The sequence below is a fragment of the Phymastichus coffea genome, unplaced genomic scaffold (genome assembly GCF_024137745.1).
Source record: "Phymastichus coffea isolate CEN01 unplaced genomic scaffold, Cenicafe_Pcof_1.1 PCOF00002, whole genome shotgun sequence".
In the NCBI taxonomy this organism is placed as follows: domain Eukaryota; kingdom Metazoa; phylum Arthropoda; class Insecta; order Hymenoptera; family Eulophidae; genus Phymastichus; species Phymastichus coffea.
This window is the reverse complement of record NW_026706813.1, coordinates 8673034-8700642: the sequence shown is the minus strand read 5'-3', so window position 1 is coordinate 8700642 and position 27609 is coordinate 8673034. Positions and strand designations below refer to the sequence as shown.

Below are 27609 nucleotides of genomic sequence, written 5' to 3'. Positions count from 1 at the left end.
TGAGTCATAGCCCAACCGTAAAAGTTATTCACGTGATAATATATTAAAATTTTACAACTGATCCTCACTGAATTGTTCTCCTATTATTTATTATTGGCTTTGAAAGTCTATTGCAGCATTGACTAATACCTTCGCGAACACCTTTTTGAATGAATTATACCATATCTACGTCTGTTAACAGTTAAAGCGTAACATTTGTGCATTTTAACATTGCATCTCACGTTAATTCAGGGGTAGTGTAATAATATGCGGGATTGAACTCATATGCATTCTTATAGTCTGTGCGAAAATTTTCATAAACAGCAGCTAGCAAAAGCACATCCATCTACAAATAGATATCAGAATATAGTCTTAAATCTATCTTTTTCCAAATGGTGTCAAAAATATTCCAAACGTTTTATGCATCCTCATAGTTTTCAGAGAAAATATCACTGTCTGTCAATTAACTATCAGTTTTCAATGGAAGGCAATTCAGTCTCAGTTAGGCTATTTTAATTTTGAACATATTCGTATGGAAAAACTCCTTCCTTTTTAAGTAAAATAAATTGCTCTATAATAAAATTATCTTTCTCAAATTCTCGCTGTATTATATCCAGCTGGGGTAAGTAAGACGCCAACTTATTAGAGATGAAGGCATAAATCGAAAGCTAATCGGACTGTTTGTAACTTCTTTTGTGAAAGATATGTAGCGCTCCTTGTTTTCCGCGAAAACAGAGATTTTTCCCTTAAATTCTGGATTAGTAGCAATTTCTGTTATAATAAAATGAATCATAGCCTATTAAGTTATGAAATACTATTGGTATAAAAGCAGCATTTTTATAATTCAAACTGATACAACTGTGAGGTACACCTCTAGATTGCCGTATTCAATGGCAGTGATCGCGAACTCTATTTTCTTTCTCTTGGAAATGTTTATTATAAATATGACATTTTCTTGCTGTTATGAATACATGTTTATTAATTAATAAACGACAAATCCATTTCTACAGCATTGTTACACACTTCTGGTAATTGAGCTAGTAAATTTCAATTTTTTGATAAACTATAATGCTGTCGATTCGCCTTCATTGGAATCTTTTTTATAAGATTTATACATAGACTTACTATTGTCATAACGACATTTTACATATAATCGTACACTAAAGCCTTCCTGATCTTGAAAAGCGTATCTCGCAAAACTATGTTTTCTATTCGAATCTCCACACGTTCCAACAAACATTCAATATCTACGTATATGACAAATGAAACCTCCTCTTTACGTTTATAATTTTTGAATTTGAAAGTGGCATCGTCAGATAGATTAATTTGACATATATTTATTTTCGAAAAGTCAACTTCGTGAAATTTCAAATTTTCCTCGTTAGTAACATAGTGAAGACAACGTTCACAAAGATAATTTTTTTCTGTATGTCAAGTAATTTGACTGCGTATAAGAGCAGATAAATTTTTAGTCCATACTTAGTGGAATTTCAATGTGAAATTTTTATCATTTTTTGTCTACAAGGTCTATTATTCTCATATTCATCAACATATTCATTTTGTATTAAGACTAAGTTAATGTGTTTAGTTTGTTTTGAACTCGTCACATAGCATAGTGAGGCTTCATATTTTTATCACAATTAAATGAATTAAAATTGATTTTTTCGAATTTTCTATGAAATCTCCAGGTTTGAGCCGCCATTTTGGAACCATAGATTTTTCAAAATTGCCACATTGTAAAAGAAACTAGAGTGTAAGACGAAAATTTTTAGTCCATCCACGATTTTTTGGTGATCTACAATCTTGGGCAAAGCCATTATCTGTTTGTCGTGGATTAACCTATATATATTGTAGGATTGATCACTCTATATATAAATGATAGTAGGACTTATCAACCTATACATAATTTATAGAGTGTAACTAATTTTGCGACCGTCCTACAATCAATTTATCTTTAAATCACCCGCTAGCTCTCATTCTATTAGTATTCGTCCAGACAAGAGAAACATTAGTTTCTATAAGATAGAAAAATATAAATAATAAAATTTGAGGACAGTATAGGACAATTTAGGTAAATTAAACATGGTAATATAGCTTTACGGCATTAAGTAATCGATTCTTCATCATTTGTCTTTAAAAGAAAGTAGTCAAAAAATTATGGTTATATATATATATATATATATATAATTACAGCAAAAAGTACAATAAACTATTGATAATCAAGTTTAAAAAATTTCTAAATATATCCTATATTGGACGTCGTGTAGTTACTTGAATTCTAACCAGTTAAATTACTGATAGTTCTGCTTTTTTTTAAGTTGAATTAAAGTACCTGAAAAAATCATGTATTAAATTCGTTTGAATAGGATAACATTCAATGTTAATATTTAGCTCTACAAACTATTTAGATTAGAAAAAAATTTTATTACATTGAACACGCCTATACTTGATTTTGTCAATATTATGATTTTGATTGTATCATTTGAAAAATGAATATTTATGTGCTAATTAAAAAAATATACTATAATTCATAAAAATGTTATGAATACTTTATAGTGTTACACTGAAACTGATAAAACAAAATAAGAAATTATTTTTTGCTTCATTATTATAAATAAAAATTGCATATTTTCACTATTATTCGATAGTCTAACTAAAAACTTCAGACAGAATACTTGCTAAATAAACGAATACAATAGAGCAAGAAAATTTCTTTTTTATCGATATTTATAACTATTACTACCCTTACTCGACTTATATTAATATGATTAATATTATTCATATTAATAATTATTGTGATATAATAACTATACTATTAAAATATAAACACTATATATATAATCACAGTACAATATTTTAGTATGCGTTGTTTCATGATAAATTAATTTGCTAAATGCCGTAATAATCTAAGGATTTTGTTAATTATAGTGATAATTAATTATTATTCTATCATTTGCTACATAATTAAATTAACGAAACAGACTGGATATTAAATTATCAATACAGTAATCTATATTATCTCTTTGTATAACTATAATTGCGAATGAACAAAATTAAACAATTAAAAATTATTAGACTGTTTATTAAAATACGCCATAAAGAAAATAAAAATAAAAACTATTAAGCTTACTTGACAAACATGTAGATGCCAGTCGGCTCCATCGCTTTGACAATAGCTTTCCAACTTGCTGTTAATAAATACTTTTGTCTTGCAGTGAGAGGAAGTCTGGGGTCTGTTTTTGGAGGTGGAGGTGGACTGTCGCGGTTTGAGTTTCCAGTAGCTTGTGCCTGTGATATTGCCGAGGTAGCAAGCTTACTCAGCTTACAACCCATTCTATTTCTAGTATATATAATTGATAAGATTGTTTCTTACTTAACTGTAAGTCCTGTCTATGGACTGGATGTAATTTAATACACACGTGAAACTTGCTCGAGGTCCACCCCATACGTAAATTTTTCTTTCAGAAGAAGCAATCATTAATCTCATCTATTTATTACTTGCTGTTATTGTTATTATTTTTAACAATATATAAGTTGACCATTTGAATATTTTTTTTAGTTTATATCAAATTTTTATTAAAAATGTAAATTTTGCATAAAACTATCAATTTTGCAGAACGTCGACTTTCACACTATTACCCCAGCTAGGTTGAGACTACATGTTCAGAGAAACGTCAAAAATTGGAACACTTTCAGTAGTAGCTAACGCATGCGCTTGTTCCTATTTCCTTTTCGTTGTTTCTTTAACATTTTTCATATTTGTGCGATTTAATATACATCAATTACTTATACATAGTATTAATAAGCATTATAGATAATGTTAATTATTTCTAACATCACATATTCCTAAAATAATAGTGGATGTATATAGATATATCTCTGAAAATATTATTTATCCAAGGATTATTATTGTGATAATGAGAAAGTTCCAATCGGTCATTATTTTCAATATCATCATGATTATTACTGTACGTGATTATGATTTTAATTTTATAGGTCTTTTATAAGTTTGACGATAATGAAGTAGTTTAATTCCGAGTCAATTGCAAAATTATTATATATAGTCGAAGAAAATTTACTACCAATTCTAAAAATTTTTATATAAATTATTTATCATACATTTTAGTACTTAATAATGGCTTAATACCAAATTATTTTAACATGAAATTAGAAATTTATGCAAATAATGTTTCACGGTATTTATCAGTTTCTTAGATATCTCGATAACAGTAATAAATAAAAATTTTTCGAGTGATACTTGCAATTGTTTGTTGAATTTTTTTCTCTTTTGTAACTTTTTCTTAATAAGAACAGCAATTCGATGTAAACGTTTTTTTATTCGGCAGTTCTATTATTATATTCAATCAATACGTATAAGTTAATAACTATTATTTTAACATGTACTTCAATTATTATAAAAATTAAAACAAACTTCATTCTGTGGATAATTAATATTTCAACATTGATAATCTTTATTTGATTTATCAACATAATTGACGTGAAGTAAATGATTACAGTAGTATGGATAGTCCCTACTGAAAATAACTATACAAATTTTTTACATAATAGAGAATATGTATGAAATTTTTAGAAGAATATATACAAAATTTGTACAAATCTTGTACAATATTCAAACAAAAGTTGTACGAATTCGGTACGAATATTCCGTAAGGTTTGTACAAATTTTATAGAAAATTTGCACGAAATCAGTACAAATTTTGTACTCTATAATCGACATGCTCCTAAAAATTGAATGAATAAAAAATACGTGTATATTATGGATGTGAGCATATGGACTATATAGAGATTCCATAAAAGATGAACTATATAGGAAAAATAAAAAAAAGTAAAAGAAAATAATCGATCTAACCTAGTCTTAAACCAGAGATCTTCGTGTTGGCAGGCTTGTACTTTACCATTTTGCTACTTATGACATACGATATATACGATTATTTATTTTATATTACATGTAATCTGAATATTGTTAGAATTAATCGTGAATTATTTGATCTTATTTAATAAACTGTATTTTTACTGGTAATATTGCTGAACTTAAATTTAACAAAAAAATTTAAATGAGCAAAAAGAAACTTACGTATATATTGTTAATATCAAATTCATCGCTATTATCAGCAAACATATTGTTCATTGAATATAATTGAATAATTGTAAAAATTTTCAGATCATTTGTAAAATAGATTTAAATTAGTAAGTACTATAACAATTATCAGCAGCCCAGTGATAAAGATCAAGTTTGATAACACGAAGGTATTGGGTTCAAATCACGATGTCGGTTGGTTATTTTTTTATTTTTTTTTTTCATTTCTGCTTATAGTTCATTTTATACGAGTATGAAAGCTGCCCACATTATTTTATCCATCATACACATATATTATTTATTTATTCAATTTTTAGGAAAAAATCCATTATTGAGGACAAAATTTGAACAAATTTAATGCAAATTTTGTTTAAAGTTTTAAAAAACATTATGCAATATTCTTATAAAGGCTAGCGGGTTAACAATATTAAAATTTCCTAAAGAATGAATCGTTATCGGGGATCAGTCATTCGAAAGAGCATATGTGGAGGCTCTCTCACCTAAATTTTCAGACCCCTAGGTGGCAATAGAGTGCCATAATCGTAAAAAACGGGTTTTTGTGAAAATAATTTCTCCTGATTTACTGTTTGCTCCAAACATTCTGAAAAAATTTATGGATATTAAATTTTTCACTACAAAATAGTCTGATTTTTTTCAGATTTTTTGGATAAAAATCGAAGTCAGAAAAAATTATTCAAATTTCAATGATTTTTTAGGTTATGAAGGTTATATTTGGCTAACATCTACATAATCATTTTTTATGTATTTTTTCCCGTACTTTCGAATGCATTTATTCAAATTATCATATTTTGACCGGAACATGCTCAAAAACTGAAAAAAACCGTTATTTTCCGCGTTTTTCTCATGTTTTTAGCACATAACCTCAAAATTAGATACTTCACTAGGTATCAAAACACCTAAAAATACTCCAGGACTCTTTTTCTGTATGCAAGAATACCAAAAAGTAGTTTAGAAAAACTTTCCAACTCCTAAAAATTCATAAAGTCAAATATTACTTCCCTGGAACTGCAAAGAGCCTATTCAGCCAACTTCAAGTACAGAAAAACTCCGTATCATTTTGAAATTATTAATTATTATAATGAAATAATATCCTTGAGTAAGTAAGTATATAATTATAGTAGAAATTAGAATAATGTTTATAAAAAATATAAATATGTGCATTCAATTTGTTCATGAAATGTATTGTCAACGTAAATGTGATAAATCCATATCAATTAAAATTTACAAGAACTTTAACATTATCAATTTTAATTACAATATTATTCTTAATCTTTATCACTATCTTCATTTATAACTGGATCAATATCTATGGAGGAAAACAAATCAAAAAGAATTTTTGCTGGTCTAATAATTTTCGATTGATATCTAGCATTACTGAGATAGTATATTCATTTGACGTTAGTTTAGTCATAGTAGTAGATCGTGTAGACCATCTGGCTGTCGCAACTTCTGATGCCAAAGTATTTTCATCTTGATTACATTTCAACATTCTTTCAATAATTATGTCTTGCAACCCATCTTCATCTTTATCGCTGTTCAAACGCTTTCCAAAACGGTTGTTGAGAAAACAAGCGACCCTACAATATGCGCCAGCTTTTGGTAGAAGCTTGTTATCCAACTGCTGGTAGAGAAGTTTATATTTTTTCCCGAGAATACCGTGAACGGCCTCTACTACCCATCTCAATTTTATAACATAACGAGATTCATTTGATTCAGATGTTGTCAAGTTGGGCCTTTTCCCTTTCAAGGCGGGCATAAGAACCCTATATCCAAGTCCTATCATGGTCTTCGTAAATCGTAAGCTCTATTTGTTCATCACATAACCAGTGATGTTTGGGTTCATGATCCCGATTCCAACGTCGTTTCCGTACCTGTGCGAATTCTGCGCCATATATTGGATCACACCTTTCTACTGCCCTGTTAGCGTCAGCTGCATCGTAGTATTGGACGTATCCCAAGGCCAATGATCCTCTCGAATCTTTCAATACCTTGTGATATTGCAAGGGTCCGAATTCTACGAAATGCTCGAAAAAGGCCACTTCTCTTTGATTTTCTTCGATAATCCACGGTAGTCTGCAGAATAAGCGTGCGTTATCAGTTGGTCTTGGTGAAGATTTCCTAAAGACTCTGGTTCTTTCATACGCGATGAATGTTTAGTTATAGGGTCAGGGGTCCATGATTTAGTCCTCCTAGCTATTCTAGCATGTTCGATTTGATCGAATTTACATAACACAATTTTTACGCTGCTATTGGCCATTTTTTTCAGTGCATGAAACTCCTGAACTGGTCCGATCTGTTCCAATCTGCGTAGAAGTTTATTTAATAGCAGGTGGTCAGGGTAAAGAATTTTTATACTTTTAGAATCCTGTACCGTATTACTGGTTATTTCACTCATGTCGTGTTTTCTTCTCTTTTTTTTCTGAAACAGATCGTGAGTCGGTCATATAAGTATGTTAGTAGTCATTAAGTTAATTCTGCGATTTGGGTTTGCAGTGCAAGAGTATTGTCGTGTCGATTTTGGAGGTTAGGTTTCGGTGTAATTGATCGATGTTTGCGTCTATTTTATCAGTTTCGTCAATGGTCACTAATCCAAATTAACTATGACTCAGTCTTCCTATGCCTCCAAAAGGTACCAATCTTTTCGGCCTGATATTTTTAGGTCCTTGGACATCGGGTGGCTGAATATGTCCCATGTTTTCAATAGCTCCTTGAATCTTCATTCCTATTTGTTCAAGAGCGATTGTCTTCAGATCAACGTGATCCATGCCGATTATATTACCGCAAGTTTCCTCATTGAGATGCCCAGTACAATTTTGCAGTAGTGACTGTAGGTCAATTATAGCAGTGGTCTTCGCCAAGAACAAATTGAAGTTGATAGATATGTATATTTTCCAATCCGCCCTCTTTATTCTCATTGGATCTATTTTTTCGTAGTAAATTCCTGGCTTGTTGTCTAACTTCTCTATAGAATAAGCTTGGGAGTCCATAACAGATAATGTGAATACGGAGAGAAAGGAATGTAAGATAAGACACATATTAAATGAAAGGAAATATATTAAAAGAAATAGTACCTGAAAGAACAGAACAAAATAAATAGTATAGACGAAGGATATAGAACAGATAAGATAAGTGAGTAATTGTACTTATATAGCTACGCCTGAAGTTTAAGTTTATCCATATGCTTCCGTATTGTTTTTCCATTGGGTAACTTTGATAAAACGTTCTTATGATTCAAAATTTCAACGATTTTTAGAGGTTTTCTATAATTACTATGGGCTTTTCCTACCCGAGGTTCGTTTAGTATCCAGGCGTAATCACCGACTTTCCCTTTAAAGGGTATAGCGTGTTTATCATACTGGTCTTTAGATTTTTCCTTTTCACGAATTTGATTATCACCCGCCGCTATCTTTAGTTCTGTCAAACGTAAGACTAGATCGCGTAGGTATTGGTTATAGGTCCCTAATTTTTCCTCCCTATATATCTTCATGGGGAAACGAGCGATTCGTCCATAAACTAGTTCAAAGGGGGTGTAACCAGTTCCATTATGTATACTTGTATTATACGTAAAAACCGCGAAGGGGGTTAATCGATACCAATCGTCAAAACGTTCCGAGTATATTCATAAGAAATCGATTAATGGTGCATGGCTTCTTTTAAGAGACCCATTGGTCTGAGGTCTCTATCCGGAAGTTGTTAAATGATGGATTTTGAATAAGTGTAATAATGATTCTACAATTTCTGAAAGAAAGCTTGTCCCGCGATCCGACAATATTGCTCTAGGGGCACCGAATTAGCATATTAAGTGTCTGGCTAACGCATCAGCGATAGTGGTTGCTCTAAGGTCCTTTATCGGCACTACAATTAAGTATTTGGTCAGATTGCATTGCATGGTCAGCAGGTGAGAGTTTCCACCAGGAGTGGTTCGTAATTTTGCTACGGTGTCTATTGATACCTTGTCGAACGCCTCGATTGGTGTGTCCGTAATCAGCATCGGTTCCTTAGTCTTGTGGCGATCAATTTTCTTCTCAAGACAACTTGGACATTTCCGTACGTAATTTAATATGTCCTTTCGTAGTCCTGGCCAATAATATCTTGCTTGAATTTTTTGGTATGTCTGGTTAATGCCTTTATGGCCACCCACTAGGCTGTCATGTAATGTTTTAATTATTTCCATCCGCTGGTTCGCCGGTGGGAGAACCATGTTCCCATAGCAAACAATTACTTTTATAGGACTCTTTTCAAAAATTCTTATTAATATTTCCGTTAGTAATCCAGGTCCAAGGTCATCAGTATAGTCCCCTCGTCTAGCAATCCGGAAACTTACTATATTTCTTTTAATCAGTACCTTCTTCAAATTTGTAAGTCCAACTTTCATAGCCTCTATAGTAATGGAGTCATTATATCTGTCCTTTATAACTACAGAGAAAATATTATGGTTTTTATATTTGGTCGTTAATATTTGTTCGATCTTAGGTTTCAAGGATTTCATATTGCGTAGGTCTATGGCTCCAATTTCACTTAATAATTTCGAGATAGCAGTTTGGTTATTACAGTCTCGTGACATAAAATGTACAATGTTATCTCGTCGATAGGTTAGACATTGTTGGCTCGTGCTTACATTATTTTGTAAGATATATTTTGCAGGTCCTATTGAAGAATTTCCGCTCCCGGTTTCACTGCTTGAACTCGGGTTCTTATAGTCTTCCGGTCTTCGATATTGGTTAATTGGTCCTATCGGCGGCAACGGGAAGAATAATTCATCATCTACGGGTGTTTTCGAGAAGTGTAACTCCACAGGGCTCTTGTTTCTAGGGTCTGACTCTTCGGGTATACCCTCAAGCCCTCCGAATCTTTCCATGAGTCGAGGTCCTTTAACCATAGGAGTACTTCTGGCTCCCGGTATTCCTGTCTTAATAGTCGGGTTACTGATATCTCTCGATATCGTGGCTGCCTTAAGGTTTCTTCAGCTTTCTCAATTTTCTCGGGACTTCCTTCCTTAGTCCTATCCGAGAGACGTCGATTTTCACCTTCATCCGGGCGATCTGTGTCCGAGCCACTGTCATGTTCTAGATGAGTTTCCATTAATTTTTGCGAATCTTCCACTAGCTTCGTTATTCTATTCGCCATTACCTCATTAGAATCATTTATTTCATCATATGGGTCAAGCCTCCATAGTGTCTCTTGCAGTTCTTGGGGGGGCTCGTTTCCATCTGAGAAATGAGAAGGCATTTCTATGGTTCAGTTGTCTCGCGCAAGGCCCATATCGTCCGAATAGTACGATTCATTATCTAAACTTTTATGTCTTTGCAAACTGGCTTCGAATTTTTCTGCCGATTCCCACACTTCGTTTGCCAACAAACTAGTCCTCTGTGCCGGGGCCCGTTCTTCACATCTTTTAGTAGAACTTTCATTTTCTGATAATTCATCATCTTCTCCAGAGTTCCCGCTGGTTTGAGGTCCACTAACTTCTAGCTCTATTCGTTCAGTGAATTCTGATTTATCACTCTGACCTTCATCGCTTGAGTCGTCCCCTTCCGTTTCGGTTTCTCTTCTCAGCCCACTATGCCGCGGATCTTCTATCGGGGGTCTGTCATCCGTACTGTCTTGGACATTTTTCGGACCTTTATCCTCCATCCTAGTTGAGGATAACAAGGGTCCCTGAGAGGAGCTTGTTTGTTTAATTCCAATTTCGCTGTCGGAGTCTGAAACACTGGCACTAATGTTTTCCTTCTCCAGTCGATCTAAAATATCCTGTACCCGTTTGTGTCGTCCACTCGGCAGATATTGTCCAAAAGACGAATCTTTAACGAACTCGCTGCTGTCGATCTCCTTCACGGCAACTTCGATGGCAGATTCATCAGTCGACGTTACTCCTTCCCGCTCTGTAACTTTAGGCGAGGTTTCCTTGTCCGATTCACCGGTTTTCAATCCAGGATCATCTATTGCCGCATCCGATGTAGTTTTCCGTAACGCCTTTAGCCTCTTGGGTAAGGGTTTATCCTTGTCTAATTTAGTCCCTTTTTCAACTCCCAATTTGAGTTTAGAAGTGCCGGGTCTGGTCTCATTCGGTAATCGGAGAGTTTTTTCTGTGGTTTTCAGAGGCTTCTTGCTTCGGGTTCTTTCAGCAATGGTACTATGATCTAAATTTGGTTTTTCCTTATTCGTCTTGGCCCCAACAGGTCTTCCTCTTGTCCTTGGCTCATTTGAAATCGTATGAGCCCTCTTACGTTTACCAATCGATTCCCGTGGCTCTCCTGTCTCTTGTTTGTCAATTTCTTTTCCTTCGGTCTTACGTTTTAGTATCATTACCTGAATCTTCGGAATATTTTCATTCAGCTCTTTCTCTTTCCGACCCTTCTCGTCCAAATACTCCTGTAAGTTAATCGGATTCCTTGAAAGTGCGTCTGCATTGCAGTTTAATTTTCCAGGTTTATACTTGAATGTATATTGGTAATCTGTAATTTAAACATCCATCTCATAAGCCTTTGTCCTGGGTCCTTGCGATTATGCATAAAGTTTAGAGGTTCGTGATCAGCTACCAGGGTAAATTTCTTGCATAAGAGATAAGGTCTAAACTGATTCATTGCGTATAAAACTGCAACACACTCCTTTTCCGTGGTAGTATAGTTTCTTTCTGCTTTATTTAACAACCTAGAAAGATATGCTACAGGCTTTTCATGACCATCCACTTCTTGTGATAAAACCGCTCCTATCGCATAATCCGAAGCATCTGTGGTTAAGGTAAAAGTCTTCTCAAAATCAGGAAAAGCTAGGATAGGGGCCTCACAAAGCATCCGCTTCAGCCTTTCAAAAGTCTCTTCCTGTGACGGTCCCCAGTTATATGCTTGATTTTTTTTGTTAAGTCACTGTGAGGCTTGGCTATCTTTGAGTAGTCCTGGATAAATCGACGGTAATATCCGGAGAGTCCAAGAAAAGATCTGACACTTTTCACTCCATTGGGCGTTAGAAATTTCTTTACGGCTTCAATCAATTTAGGGTCCGGCTGAACTCCTTGCGCACTAACCATGTGTCCCCAGAATTTTACTTCTTGACGTAGGAAATTTACCTTGTCCGGTTGTAAGACTAATCCTGCGTCGGTAAGTCTCTCAAACAACTTCCCTACCGTAACTTCATGTTCGTGTAATTTCTTAGCGTAAACTATCACGTCATCCAAATACACTAACATTTCTACATTCAGCAGTCCTCGCAGCAACGCATTCATCATTCGTTGAAACATCGCTGGCGCGTTCATTAGTCCTCCCGGCATTCTGATATAATGAAAATGTCCATCAAAAGTTGAAAATGCTGTCTTCTCCCTGTCCTCAATCCTTAAGGGAATTTGTTGAAATCCACTGATTAAGTCAAACGTCGAGAAATACATCGAACCTCCCAACTGATCTAGAATATCAGCAATATTGGGTAAAGGGTAGGCATCACCAATAGCTAGTCTTTTATTTAATTCTCTAAAGTCTATGACCATCCTCCACCTTGGTGTACCATCACTTGCCGGGCTTTTAGGAACAATCTAGAGCGGCGAGTTATAAGGTGAGTTAGATTCTTCGATTATTCCTACCCTTAAGCGTTTTTTTATTTGTTCCGATATAAATTCTCGGTGCACAGGAGGATGCCTATACTGTTTGGTATTAACTGGTACTCTGTTTTCTAAGTGTATTTCATGTTCTATCAAGTTAGTACATGGTAAAGCTTCTCCAGGGAGTAAAAACACATTCGGATATTTCTTCAATAGCCGTTTAATACTCTTGAGCTCATGCGAGTTAAGGTGTCCTGTTCTAATCAATTGCAATAATTGATTACGCCGTTTCTCGGGTTGATCCATAGTCCGCGATCCCTGAAGGCTACCTTCCTGATCTGAATTCGTGTCACTAGAGAATTCCGACTTGTAATATTCAAATGGAATAATTTCCTTTGGGTCCACTTCTATGGTTACTTCTCTCTTGTGGGTATTGATGGCCATAATCTTACAGGTCTCATGATCGTTAATGACTATACCTTCCCCAAGAAACACTTTATCATCCGCCACATTTGAATACCCCACAGGTGAATACCCTTCCGCGAGTGTACTCTTCAGCAAATTAATCTGTATAACTTGGCGAGTCGTTGGTGCTAATGTATATCGTACCGTGCCAACCGGCAGTCCCTCTTCGCCATTTGTAATCTTATTATTCACGTTTTCATTACAACCCAGTTGTTCTATCCCTCGATCTAGGTCCGCTGTAGTTTCAATATCCGATACCTCATCTTCACGAGCTCTAATACTCATAGCTTGTATTAGGTCATCTTGTAATCGGTAAATGGGAACATCATTCGGTAAAAACGACATCGGGTTCATTACGTCGCTATTTACCATTAGGCTGTTATGATAATACGAATTCACTGCATCGGTATCGATTAAGTAATCTCTGCCTAACATCCCGTTCTCTTCAATAGGAAAATTGTTCCATACTATGTGAAATTTTGCGGATTTTCCATTAATCGTTAATATCGCCGTGCCTATGGTCGGAACGGTGTGTGCCGTAATACCGCTCAAGGTAGTGACCTCCCTCGGATCAAATCTCGTAGTCAAATTTAATGCACTAAACTTAATTAAGTTCACGACCGATCCATTATCAACTATGAACACGGTCCACTTTTTACAGGTCTCTGGTATACGAAATCTTACTCTTGTTAGATATGCATAGATCTGATTATTTCCTGTGCCAAGTCCCCAATTTGAGGCAACTGCGATGACTGGTTCGTTAACGATTGTGGATTCTTTAGTATTGTCATTACTTTTGCTGGGGGTACTTCCGGTTTTTCGGACGTCGATACTTCCTGAATTTCGGTCAACATCGTCTTCGCATTCGGTTGAACTTTCTCTTGATTCTGGCGGCACGTCTGACAAGGGCCCGTTCTATTTGCCGCTGGGCGAGCCCCATCTGAGTTTAAATTACTTGCATAATTGTGTTGCTGGTACTTTGGATTAGGCCTAAGCTCGCCTCTTTGCTGCTGGTCGTAAGCTATCGTTCCATAGCGTTTTCCAGACGGATGATGATAAGAGTCTGTATCTGGGTTATATAGCCGTCCTGCGTGTGGTCCACTGTCCTGAGAATTTTTGTAACGAGGCTTCCAATTCCTATTTTGGTTCGGTGTCTGCCCTTGAGATCGACTCTGTTGCTGTCCTTGATTATTCATATACGATTGCTGTCCTTGATTTCTCTGTACAAATAATTGTTGGATTTCTGCGGGTAATTCATCCCACTCATCCTCTAATTGTTCCTCTTGGTCGTTTTGTTGATCTTGAACGAAGTTAACATTGAGACTGCGCAATAAATTTGTCCATTTATTAGGGTTCCACTCCCCATGCCTTGCCCTTGATTTGTTTCTGGTTTCTATACGTAATGCTTCCTTATAAGCATCTTCCAGGGTTCTAGGTTGTTTAATATCTACTAAATCTCCAATTTCTTTTGGCAATCCATCTATGGAAATCTTGATAGTCGAATTGCGCATTGGGGTCATCATCGTCTCGGTGTAGTCTCCTCCGAGCTCTTCTTTCAAAGCATTCTATGCACAGTTCAGCAAAATGTTTATCCTGTCATGAAAATCTCCAACAGTATCCTCTTGTTTCATACGCAGACTATGGATCTTGGAATCGTAGTATGCGAAGTCTTTACAAGGTACGAACCGTTCCTTTAAGATCCTGATTAAGTCATGGACTGCCTTAATGGATTTTCCATAAATGCAGTCACGTGCGGGTCCTCGTAGTTTAGCAATTAGTACCCGGACAAAATTCTGTTCCTGTGAATCTGTAATCAATGCTCTTCCATTGCGGATATCTTGGATGAAGTCTTTGAGCGGCACATTTTTCCCATCGAACTCCGTAATCCCTTGTACTATATTCTGTAGGGTAAAACTCGCCGACATACTAGTCAATAACTGTAGAGTAGCCGACTCCATTTCGTTATTGTCCTAGGTCTTATATATTTTTTTTTTTTTTTTTAATAATAATAATAAATGAATAAAGCCGATAATACAATGATAATAATTTATTCAAATAATTATTATCAACAAAATACCAATTATTATTATCAATCAGTAATAATTTATTATATATATATATATTTATAAGTTTTTATTTTAATAATTAATTTATATTGTTCCATTAATCAATAAATAAATTATATTAATAAAATATTATTCTTAATAAATATATTATTCTTATATTAATAAATACTTTTAGTAGTAAAAGTAAAAGTAAAAATAATTAAGGGAAATTTTAATAACTGAATGGTACGGGATAATACCAAGTGTCAGTCCCCTATTACAACAGAATAAAAAAAGAAATAAAATATTTCCCAAACGCGCACATCAAAATTTTAAACAATCGTTCATAAATAATACCCCAAGGGAATTTTCCTAAGCCGCGTTTCGACTTTCAAATATTTTTAAGCAAAAGGATCACGTTCCCAATGCTATTCCGTCGACTAATCATGAAATGTGGGAACGGAGAAAAAAAAACGACGCACCCGGTTTCAGACGCGAAGGCTCTAATTACGCTTACGCGACGAAAAAACGAAACTCCGATGAATTCCTGAGCGCCCGATCGTGCGAAAAACAATTTTTCCACGTCTCCAGCGTGACTTTAGCCTGCTAAAAAACGAGCGTCCTATTCACCCGTCTCGCGTTTCGTACAGCACGGGAAGGAAGTTATATTTTTCTAATCGTAAATATTACACAAGACTAAGGTGTGAGATATGAGAGGAAAAAAAAATAATATTAATAATATGATAAAGACGGCGGATTAATTAATATGTATTAATATTAATTAATACGCATCAACGTATATTAACACTATGTAATAGTATATATTACACACTAATCAATAATATATATATATATACTAATAATATAGTGTATTAATACTTATTACATTAATACTCGTGCTACCCAATATACATATATAAATAAATTTATATGGTTATTCGATAAACTATCGAAAATGTTATCAACGCGAGGGAAAAGAGAAAAGACCAAGCCTGATAACCATGCTCTGCTACCAATTGATAAGTGACAACTCGCGCGAGTTGAGTTTGTCCCGTACGAAGGCTCTTTTAACAGCCGAGCGGCCTTAGACTCGGGCAGTAGTCAGGCTTTCGGGCACCCCGGCCCGTTCGCGCGTCAATAATGAAATCTCTGTTAATTATAATTGGACACTCGATATCGTTTTTGTAAAATAAATAATTGAACGATTATAACGTTTTTCGCTTATTTATTAAAAGCAAAAATGTAATAGCGATTTTCTTTAATATAGTGGGGAAGCATATGGATATACTTATAGGTGTTTATAATTATAATATTTATTCTAGTCTCTTTCACAACATAAATAAGTTAAGCGGAATAGATATATATATATATATATATATATATATATATATATATATATATATATATATATATATATATATATATATATATATATATATATTCTCAGACGCATAATTTTCGCGTCGCGATGTCTATTATTTTTTTTGGTTACATAAGAAGTATTACTCACTTTGTATTAATATCGTGAATATAAATTGGTCCAAAATATTATTCGCTTCCTGATATGGCCAATCACTTTTTCTTTGAATCTGATCAGATCAACTGGTCCAATATATTTTTTATACAATACTGTAGCAGCACGCAAGAAAATGATAATTCCTATGATCAACTTGTCCAATATATTCTTTATCCAATAGTGTAGCAACACGCAAGAAAATAATAATTCCTATGATTTTCGTTTACACAAAATTATTAAAACAATTGTACTATGTATTAAATACTACTTGTACTATTGTATTAAATATAAATAATATTTAATCGCAACTCAAACAATTATATTCTCAAACTCCTTTTATGGTTTTAACTTCAGTAGGAAAAATATGCGGCCTTCTTAATTGAGCGCTCGCTCCTAACTGACTAATCCTCTCTCGTGTTGTTTTCGCCGGTTTATTATATAGCCTTTGTCCCTTGCATATCGTCTCTCTCTCGCGCATATGCTTTAGACATTTACGCTTCTCGTAGCGGCTCATCTTACCTAGCTAAGCACGCTGACTGCAGCATGCTGGGACGCAGCGTGAATCAGCCTCTGCCGCTCATTCCCACCGAGTCGCGCACACGAATACTGCTAGCTATACTATGTCCGAACGGAAATCTCGGGTCCGAAATATTATTCGACAAAATACAATTATAATACAATGAAGTGTCACGTAACAGGGATTATACATATTATTAAAAAATTCATTGCTAATTTTTAAAGAAAAAGGTGAAAAAATCTATTAAAGAGTCATCCTTGGTAAATATTTTAAGCATTTATATAAGATCTATGTCTACAAAAAAAATCACAGAATTGACATAGATGTTATTGTAAAAAAATGGACGAGTGGATTTACCACATAAAAAGAAAAAAATTTTAATGTAGTCAGACAAGCTACTCAAAATTATGAGGCACCTCCAATTCCGCTTCATTTTATTTACGATTTTTAAGCTTTACAGAGCCTTGGAGTTTCGAATTTTTAAGAAGTCGTTCCCAATATTTTTTTTATTCAAAATTAATGTCTTTATAAACAAAAAAACCTCAATCCGATGTAGGTTTGATTCACTACAGAATTTTTTTGCAGATTTGAATTTAAAAAGTAATATTTTTTGTAACCTCGTAATATCGTCGATTTCGTTATACTAGAAACACTCTACAAATGTTGTATCAATATATCATTGCATAATTCTTTCTTCCTTATATTTTTTCAACTTTCAAGTTCAATTAACAAAAATTTCAAATAGCTATAAAATTGTTCAAACCGCACACAAATACCGTCTAATTTTTATCATTCGAAAATCTTTCATTTACTGCATTTAAGGTTAATTTTTTCAAATATCTCTATTATTTTTGAATACATAAATCGCAGAAAAATACGTCTTTTATCAGTTTTAAACTAATTTGTTTTTAAAACAAAAATATTTGGGATATTCCAAGATTTTTTTTACATTTTTATGACCCAAACGAGTGAGACTTTTGGCGAAAAATTCAAGAGTAATTGTCAGTCCGCAAAAGTATAGAAAGGTGGTGGATCTGTAATAATTTGGGGTTGTTTATCGGGAAAAGAAACAGGTGACTTGCATTTTGTAGAAGGTACAATGAATAGTGATAAATATATCAATATTATGGTAAACTACATGCTTCCATCGAAAAAAGTAAATTATCATATCATTATATAGTTATAAATGATAACCACAAGTGTAATATTATATTTCCTTCAATAAACGTCATCAAAAATGACGTTTGCCCTTCTTGATACCCAAAGATTGTAAAAATATCATGAAAATGTTGAAAATAATCTTGGAATATCCCTTTTTTTTCAAAACAAATTAGTGTAAAATGAATAGAAAATGTATTTTCCTGCAATTTATGTACACGACATTTAAAAATAATGGTGGTATTTGAAAAAAATTAACCTTGAATCATACGACGAATTTTTAGTTTTTAAGATACTTTTAATTTACAAAAATTTCAATAGATTCAAATACTTACTTATATACTGCAAAATGACTTCGTTTTCTAAATTAATATAATGCTCTGTAACAATTGGAACGTTACTAATAATACTGATTATAATAATACAAAACCAAAATTTTTATCCATTAAGGTCGGAATGTATACATATACTGTTACTGACTTGCAATCGTTACCACCAAGTACTTATAGGTTATAACGAATTTAATTCATTCGTTATGTCTCTCTCTTCCCACACATGCATATACATAATTCTTATACTTATACTATATTCAGATTCATATTATATTATACAGCAGCCTGCAGCAGCCGACAACGCCGAAGTATAAGGTAAGAGAGAGAGCGCGCTATGTCTATTAACGAGCCTATAGGCAGAGAGAGTAGCGTTCGCGTGTATGTGTGTGTCGTCGCGCTGCCGAAAAGCGTGACGAAAGAGTGGGGACGCCTCGGAGGCGAATTGACTGGCGGACGTAACGCGGACGACACGTGTTTTGAGCGCGTGCTGAATAGGTTTTTGTTTATTTGCTTCGGCCGCTGCCGTTGTTCAGCGATTCTTCGTCTTTTTTTGCGTATTCGGACTTTTGATCTGGCGTTGCCTTAACTTATTCGCGAGTGCGTGCAGTGGTGTGGCATTTTGACAAGACTGTGTGTGCATGCAAGGACATAACGCTAGGTAGCCCCACACTTCGTCACCACTGCAACCGGCGTCCGGGAATGCTGTTCAACGAGCGAGCGTTTATTGCGCGGAGGGCCTGGCCATTGTCGCCTCATTGTAAGTACCGACTCGATTAGCTCTCTCTTGCTTGCTTGCTCGCTTCTCTCTCTCTTTACCGATTTATTACTCTGTACGCTTTCTCTTTGATGCTTTATATAAATTATTCTTATCCTTCTTATTCTCTGCGTTTCTTTGACTTTGCGCCCGACTCTCATTCTCACTCCTTGGCGAATTCTCTGCGCTCGTCACTACTTTTCAAGCTTTTCAGCCACTGCTACCTGCGACGCTCTACGCGGGGCACGAGGCTACTTGATATCGTGGCTGGTTAAAAGGCATGGCCACACATGTGACAGTGTACTAGCCTTGTGGCATCAGTTATTTATTAAGCCGAGCTGTCAACTAATCCATCCTCTCGATTGTAACGGCGGGTTAGCCAAAACCCCGTTATATTGGCGCCCAACCTCTGATTTGGCAATTTTTCTTTGTGTGGCAAATAGTGCGACGAGAGGAAATCTTCGTGAGCGCGGACGTTTTTCGAGAATTCCAGCGCCTATGGAATACGAAACTCGGCGCGGACAACAACAACGTGCGCGCCTTCCCCCCTTTTGTTTACGCGCGAGAGTCAGGCCGCGCAAAGTAGTATATACGCAGCAAAGTGTACGTCACGCTATACTTATAAGCTCCGAGCTTGGTCTTGAGGCATTCAGAAACAAAATTTCAGTTGTACGTCCTCAAGGCTTGGCCGAATTACGAGTAGAGTACAATAATCAACTCTACCGAATTCCGTTCGCCGACTAGTCAATTCATGCGGCGTGCGCACGGTTATGTGTGTGTGTATATATATATATATGCGTATACATACATAACAGGTATAGTTTGTAAGTTGCAGCGCTCAGCTTTTACAACAGTTAGAATTTTTTTTTCTTTTTAAAAGTAACTTGTTGTCATTTTCTTTTTTTTCCTCTCCTTCGTTCTCTATTTTTGTTGTTGTTACGGGTGCGTTCAAGTATAAAATTTTCCTGCGCGTTAGTTTTTCGTGTTACACTGACTGTACCGTGTAGTCTAGTTGTCTTATAGAATCCACGTTATTTTGGCATTGCCTTTTTCGTTCCTTCTCTCATTTTTTTTTCTTCTTTCTTCTTCTGTTTTGTTTTATTGTTGCAAATAGCATAGCTCTATTCTATAATAATGGCTTCCAATTGGTCGCTGAGCGAATTAACAATATTTAAAGAACAAATTGACGAAAAAATTTGCAAGTGGATAAAAGACCTTTCTAGTACAGACGTGGATTGTATGCTAACTCAGCTGGAACTACACACGAACGGTACACTATTCGAACGCGCGAACCGCTTGTATCGTAGATTGAACGGCGATTATACTGCAGAAGATTTTGTAGCGATTAAAAACAAGGACGAAAACATGGCGTACGAAAGACGCGAAGATCTCACCCGTATATTCTTCGAGTCAGAGGCCCTGCCAAAAGAAGTTCGCGCGGACTCGCGCGCGGCCATGGAGGCAGATGAACTGCTCGAGTCTTTTGAAAATTCAAAGCTCGAGACGGGCAATAGCGCTTGAAAGAATATTCAGACGAGTTCCGCCGACAGGCACACAAGACGATATGTCACTTACGTTAGGCGCGGATGCGACGCGCAACGTAACAGATACAATTCAGTAACAAGAATCAACGATACCACAGACTATCGGCCTGTATGAGGGCAACGTTTCGGCCGACCCGGAAATCGCAACAGCACACGGCGCGCAAAAAGTGATTTTTATGACAGGCGCGCTGGCTTCGACATATGTGTCGACTTACACACATGCAACGACGACAGCAACAACCGAACACAGCAAGACAGTACGAATAGGCTTGCCATACGGTGCAGTAGAATATGCCTCCCCGGCCATTGCGCGCGAGTTAAACAGAACTTGGCGGAAAGAAGCTGAGGCTTTGAAGTCAGTGGCGTGACAGGAGTACTATAGCGCAGGCGCTGTGCAACACGGTGGGCGACCCAATGCTAGCCCCGGTTAGCCCTTCCGACGTGCAGCCAGCCAGCGATGGAGGTACTGTCTCAAGCGCCCTGATCGATAAGTCACCTAGGTGGTGGCTGACAGTAAATGTTGGCGATTATAAGTTTAGAGGTCTCTGGGATACCGGACCTTCCTGTACTGTCCTCGACCCGAGTGCCATTTCGATGGTTGCAGCCTTAAATAGGCGTGTACATCGGTACGTGGGCCCTGGGGCAAGAGCGGTAGATGGTCATTACGTGCCCATTGTTGGTGGCGTAAAGTTACCCTTCACGATCGGAGGGGTGACTCATATTATCGATGCTCTCATTCTAAAAGAAATCGACACAGAGGCCTTACGATAAATCGTAAGAAGTCACAGATTTGCATGTCAGAGATTCGCTATCTCGGCGTGCTAGTTAATCGTGACGGCTGTCGCCCTGATCCTGAAAGGGTACAGCCCATTTTAGACTACCCTGCGCCGAGGAATTTGCGACATTTACGTCGTTTTCTTAGCATGGCCTCTTGGTATCGCAAATTCCTAGAAGATTTTGCGACCTTGGCTGAGCCTCTTACTTCACTTACCCAAAAAGATTCTACTTATGTGTGGACTGACGAGCACTGGGCGGCTTTCGAACAAGTAAAAGCCTTACTTGCGTCGGCACCCGTTTTTGCCAGGCCCGATTTCAACGCGCCATTCATCGTGGAGTGCGACGCCAGCGATACCGGCCTCGGCAGTGTTCTTCTCCAGAAAATTGGCGGAGAAGAACGTCTTCTTTGTTTTGCTAGTGGTGTCCTCACAGCCATTGAACGAAGGCTATCGGTGACGGAACGTGAATGCCTCGCAGTTATTTGTGCGATAGAAAAATTTCGACCATATATTGAAGGCTACCACTTCACCGTCGTGACCGATCACCATAGCCTCGTCTGGCTGCAAAATTTGAAAAGCCCAAACGGCAAGCTAGGCCGATGGTCGTTGCGCCTGCAGGCCTACGACTTTGACATCGTGCATCGAAAGGGCAAAGACAATGTCGTCCCTGATGCACTGTCTCGTATGTACGAGACCGACGAGGACGTCGAAACTTCCCTCGCCTCCCTCAATGCCGACGAGCCCACTAAAGATAAGTGGTATTTGCACAAGTTCAAGCAAGTAGCCGACGAGCCGCGGGCTCATCCCTATTGGAAAATCGTCGGCAGCCGCTTGTTTGTTTACCGGCCGGACCCTATCGTCGACGACTTGATGGGCCACGATGAGGAAGCGTGGATGTTAGTGCTTCCGCGGGAACAGCGCGAGCAAGTTCTCGCGGAATGCCATGATGATCCTACGGCCGGGCATCTCGGCCGCTATAAGACTCACCAAAGGGCAGTGCTCCGCTATTATTGGCCGGCCCTTTACAAAGACGTTGCACATTTCGTACGCAACTGTCAAGTTTGCCAGCAAATGAAAGTTGAGCAAAAGCCACCCGCTGGACTTATGGGCAAACATATTGTCACTCGTCCATGGGAGGTTGTCTGCGGCGATCTGATGGGCCCTTTCCCTCGTTCGCCTCAAGGCCATGAACATCTATTGATTTTCATGGATGTTTTCACTAGGTGGATAGAGTGCAACCCGGTGCGTAAGGCCAATGCCAAGACAATTAAAAAGGAAATTAACCATCGTATTTTCTTACGTTTCGGGATTCCGGAACGATTCCTGTCTGACAATGGCACGCCTTTTAAAAACACGATGGTTGATTCGTTTTTAGGGGCTCATGGAGTTGTCCATGGGACCTGCGCTCCGTATTCACCAAAATCAAACCCGACAGAACGGGTCAATCACACAGTCAAAACCATGATTGCTGCATTCATCGAGAATCACCCTCGATGGGATGAGCTGATTGACGAGCACGCGTTTGCTTATAACACGGCCATCCATGAAGCTACACGCTCTAGCCCGGCTTTTCTTAACTACGGGCGGCACCCAGAGCCGCCAAGTAATGCTCGACGCGCGGAGGAGCGCGCAGCTGTCGAACAGCTCGAGGCTGCCACTCGAGCCGACTGGCACTTCCGCATGAGCAAACTCGACGATTTTCGAGCAAACGCGCTCGAAAACTCTAAGACTGCTCAAGCCAGGCAGGAGAAGTACTATAACCAGAAACATCGCGACATCGATTATGGCGTGGGCGATAAAGTATGGGCGAGAAATCGCGTGCTCTCTTCTGCTGCCAAGGCCATAGCTGCTAAGCTTTGTCCTAAATACGCAGGGCCTTTCAGGGCCTTTTGTTGTAACGACTCGCCTCGGCATGAACTCGTATCAACTCCAAACGGAAAATGGAGTTGATATCGGAAAGGTGGCCGTATGCGACTTAAAGCCTTGCTTCGATGACGAGCAGTTCCCTACAAATGAGACATTTGACGGCGGAGACGCCTCTGAGAGTGAAACCGAAAAGCTCTTGGATGACCAGGCTGAGCAGTCTAAGGCCAATGAATCAGTAGTGGCCCCTTCACCTTCTCCGTCGGCTGACACCTCAATTCAGCTTAATAAGAGCCGGGCCTTGCCAGATCCGATAGTAGCCGTTCCGCGCAAGCGAGGACGGCCACTTGGCTCGAAAAGGGTGGCTTCGCCCCGACGCTTACGCGCAAGAAACAAGCGCGACGCTTAAGCTATGTTTTTTTTTTCAAGCCGCTCCCGGCTACTCTTGCTTCTGCTTTTAACCCTTCTCACAGATTATGCTTCCTGCTGCTTCTGCTCGCTTGACCTTGCCACTATTTTTTTTTATTATGCCCTATATCGCTCCACCATTCCAACGCTTTGCAGAGGATGCTGCCTGTCAAGAAGAACCAGGAGAGAGTCACCCTCACCTTGGAGGGACCGATGGAAGCGATGCTGAGGCTCCATAACTGGGTCGCCCAGCAGCTCTTGTCGTTGGGCGATCCCCAAGACGCTCCCGCACCCGAAGTTCCCAGCATCAGCGACCTTCTGCAGTGCTGGACACAAAGGAAAGACCAACCTGCGGACAATAATACTCCCGCAGCAGCCCCAGTCGAAGGGCGTATGCTGATGAGCAGCACTGCCTCCTCCTCGACTCCAGAGGCATTGGCCCAGGGAGCCCAGGATGAAGAAAACATCAGCTGGCCGGAGCGCTGGGCCACCGTGGAGGCTGCTGCCCGTAGTGCCCGCCGAGCGAGGCTAGCCGCCGACCAGGCCGAGTGCCTGGCATTTCAGGACGTTCTGAACTTCACAGAACATCCTGACGCACGCGTCAGAGCCTGCGCCTCCTCGGATTTTATCAGGAAGGTCGAAAGAGAATTAGAGAAGAAGGCCTTCTTGGCAGAGGCAGCCACTCGATGGGCAGAGGCAAGAAGGGCCCGAGATGAGAGCGCTCGCCTTGCGGCCGAACAGGAGCAAAAGCGTCAAGAGCTTTTGGCCCTTCAAGAGAGGATCGAGGCCCTCAACCTACAGGCCTCGGCCTTACTAGGCGCCCCTGGTCCTTCTGGCACTGCCTTGACCAGGGCTCGCCCCTCCATTGACCCTGCCTCTAGCAACCGACGGTCCTCTTTCGGCTCGGTCTCACAGAGGACCGCCCGCCCTTCTGGCACTGCCCCGAATGCAGCAGGATCAGCTGCTCAGGGCAATGGACCATGGACCAAGGAGCAGCGCCTGGAAGCGGCCAGGGCGGCCCAAGACGACCGCCGGACGTACTGCGCGGCCAATGGAAACCTGGTCCCGCAGTACTTCGTCATGCTGTATAGTTTCGAGGAACAGCCTTGCGGCAAATTCGAAGGCCCAACTCCCACAAAATACGGAGTACGCTTCTGCTCCGGATGTAATCTGACTTCAGTGTCGAGGTCAGACAACTGCCCGAATTTCTTTCAACATTGGAAATTCGAACAGCACCTGGAGCAGAAGTACGATTACTCCGCCGAGCTAGGGCCTCGAGGCGCTCCTCGCTAAGGCCATTCCACCGCCGTCTTCTCTCTGTCGTCAAGAAGGAAGAAAGAAGATTGCGCCTTCTGCGCTCGTTTTTGTTTATGGCCGTGCCTATTTAGTTCCTTTCCTTTTGTGTTTGGCACTCTTATGTTTTTCCCCGCGCCGTTGCGCGTATAAACTATACCTTAGTTTAAAATTGCTCTTGTAAAAAGAGAGAGAGAGAGCAACATATTCATGTACTAATTTTTTTTATTTTTCTATAGCCTTTATAAAATAAAATGTTATTTTTCTTCACAATTGGAGTTTCCCCTTTTTCTCAATAGAGAGACTACTTTTCGAGTTGGTACCGCTCCCGCTGCCAACGTCTGGGTGAGGGGCATATAACGAATTTAATTCATTCGTTTGTAACACGTACGTTAATGTTTTAAGCCCGAACAACGTTGCGTCACAAATTATTTAAGGGGGAAAGGCTCGGAAGGCACATTCGCTTCGTCGCGAAAATTTAACGAGGGCTATATCGTCCGGCAATATCGATAATCGCAATTTAATCAATTACAGAGAGACAGATTTAACAGAATGAACTCATCAATTCTAATATTTTTCTCTTTATTACAACAATTTTATACATTCGGCCTTAACGTGTCCGTCGGCCGAGCCCGGGTTACGTTCGCTCCGTGCGAGTGAACGCACAGGAAACAGAACGTCACCTTACAATTCGTCCCGCGAATTCCGCGAGGGCGATGCGAATTTACGCATTTAACCACTCGTCCGCGTCCGGTCTATGTGATGCTCGGAGAGAGAGAAATCGAGGCGCGCACCGATAAACTAAAAAGGGTACCTGACCTTGAGAGGGAGCGCTGTTGTGGAAGTCCACGTCCTCTGGGCGAGCGATGTAGTCTTCGCAAGGCAGGATTCTCAATGTAGCCGATCTTCCCTCTTGCTGATGGTCTCCAAACAGCACTTAACCGCACAAAAACCCGTTATCGTCGCGAAGTTCTAATAGCTGGCAATTAATTGCCGGTCAGAACTATACTGCCCGCGGTCTCGCGGCTTCCGCGCTTTCTTACGCGCCCCTCCCTACAGGTACTCAACGGCCGAGCGCCGCCGGCTACGCACACATGTGCGGCTCATGCCGGCGACACTATTTCTCTCTCTCCTCCTCTGCTCTCCGCCTATGCCTATCCCTCCAGCGCCGGGCATCTCCGCCGATCAGGAATCAGACCTGTAACAAAGCCACATCGTGCGTCGATACTCGGTTTTACTCAACCAAGACCGATGTGGCAGCGGCTCAGGGGAAGGCACGCGGAAGAGAGAGAGAGGCGAACTGGGCGATCGAATCTAATGATCGATTCGCCCGTCACACCCCCTCCCAAGTCCAACGATACCCCCGATCATCGGTGGACGACCACCTCGACCTCCCTAGCACCGCCGCCATCGGCCTCGGAAACTCAGAGGGACAAAAACGGAATAATACCAGGGCAACACTCGCACACGCCAACAATCATACTCAACATTCATTCCAATTAAATAACCTTCACCACTACTCACCCATTTGCCTTAATCGGCACTCCGGGCATCAGGTGTGCTGGCTTGCAACGCGAAGCGTCGCAGCCGCACCATCCTGATGTATTCGGCCGTGGTGGGGTGGCTAGGATTAACCGCCCCAGCCAATCTACCTAACTCCTGGGCCTGTTCGTCCGTCCACGGCTCTTCAGGCGTCGACCCCACCATCTCCGCTCGGGGCTGAAGAGGCTCCCCAGAGGGACCAGGGGCAGGATCAGCTCTCTCTGCGTCGTCGCCGGATCCTGGCGGAGTGCGCCGCAGGGCAACCTCGGCGTCTCGCTGAAGAGAACTTGCAGCCTGGTGTTCCAGCCGCGCGTCCTCTCGCAGCCTTAAAACTGCCTCGTCCGGACCGGCCCGATCAGCTTCGAGAGCTCGTCTCCTCTCCATTCTTTCTCTTCGGAGACGGCCACCACGCCGCTGCTTCTTCTTACGCGGCTCGGTTGCCATCTCTTCCCCGGCCTCCTCGCTACGAGCCCCTCCATTCCTTTCACCCGGTGGTTGAGGTCCGTCCGCCTCCTTGTGCTGTTGCTCCTCAGGCGCCCTGGCTACAGCGTCGGCCCCCGCTCGAGCGCGTAAATACTTCGCGTAAGCGGCCGCACATCGCACGCAATGAGCAACCGTCGCGTCCAGGCGCCCACAATTCCTGCAGCATTCCCGCGGGTTCGGCGGCTCCGGGCATCTCGAGCGGCGATGTTCTCCGGTCCGGCAATTAAAACATATAAACGGCCGCACGTCCAACTACCGGTCGAACGGCACCGAGTTCAGGCCGG

General features: G+C 39.5%; 2 protein-coding genes across 2 annotated transcripts in view; both read right to left on the bottom strand.

Moving 5' to 3' along the window:
- Positions 1-3645, bottom strand: part of LOC131663209 (neuroglobin-like) — a 506796-nt gene extending 503151 nt beyond the window's left edge. Inside the window, exons 1-2 of the mRNA XM_058933441.1 lie at positions 3399-3645; positions 3110-3319 (exon numbers count right to left, since the gene is read on the bottom strand). Coding sequence (XP_058789424.1) covers positions 3110-3319; positions 3399-3466 — 278 coding nt within the window. The 5' untranslated portion in view covers positions 3467-3645. The remainder of the gene's footprint in view (positions 1-3109; positions 3320-3398) is intronic.
- Positions 1-27609, bottom strand: part of LOC131663214 (26S proteasome complex subunit SEM1) — a 419699-nt gene that overhangs the window by 80382 nt on the left and 311708 nt on the right. The gene's annotated exons all lie outside the window — the stretch shown is intronic.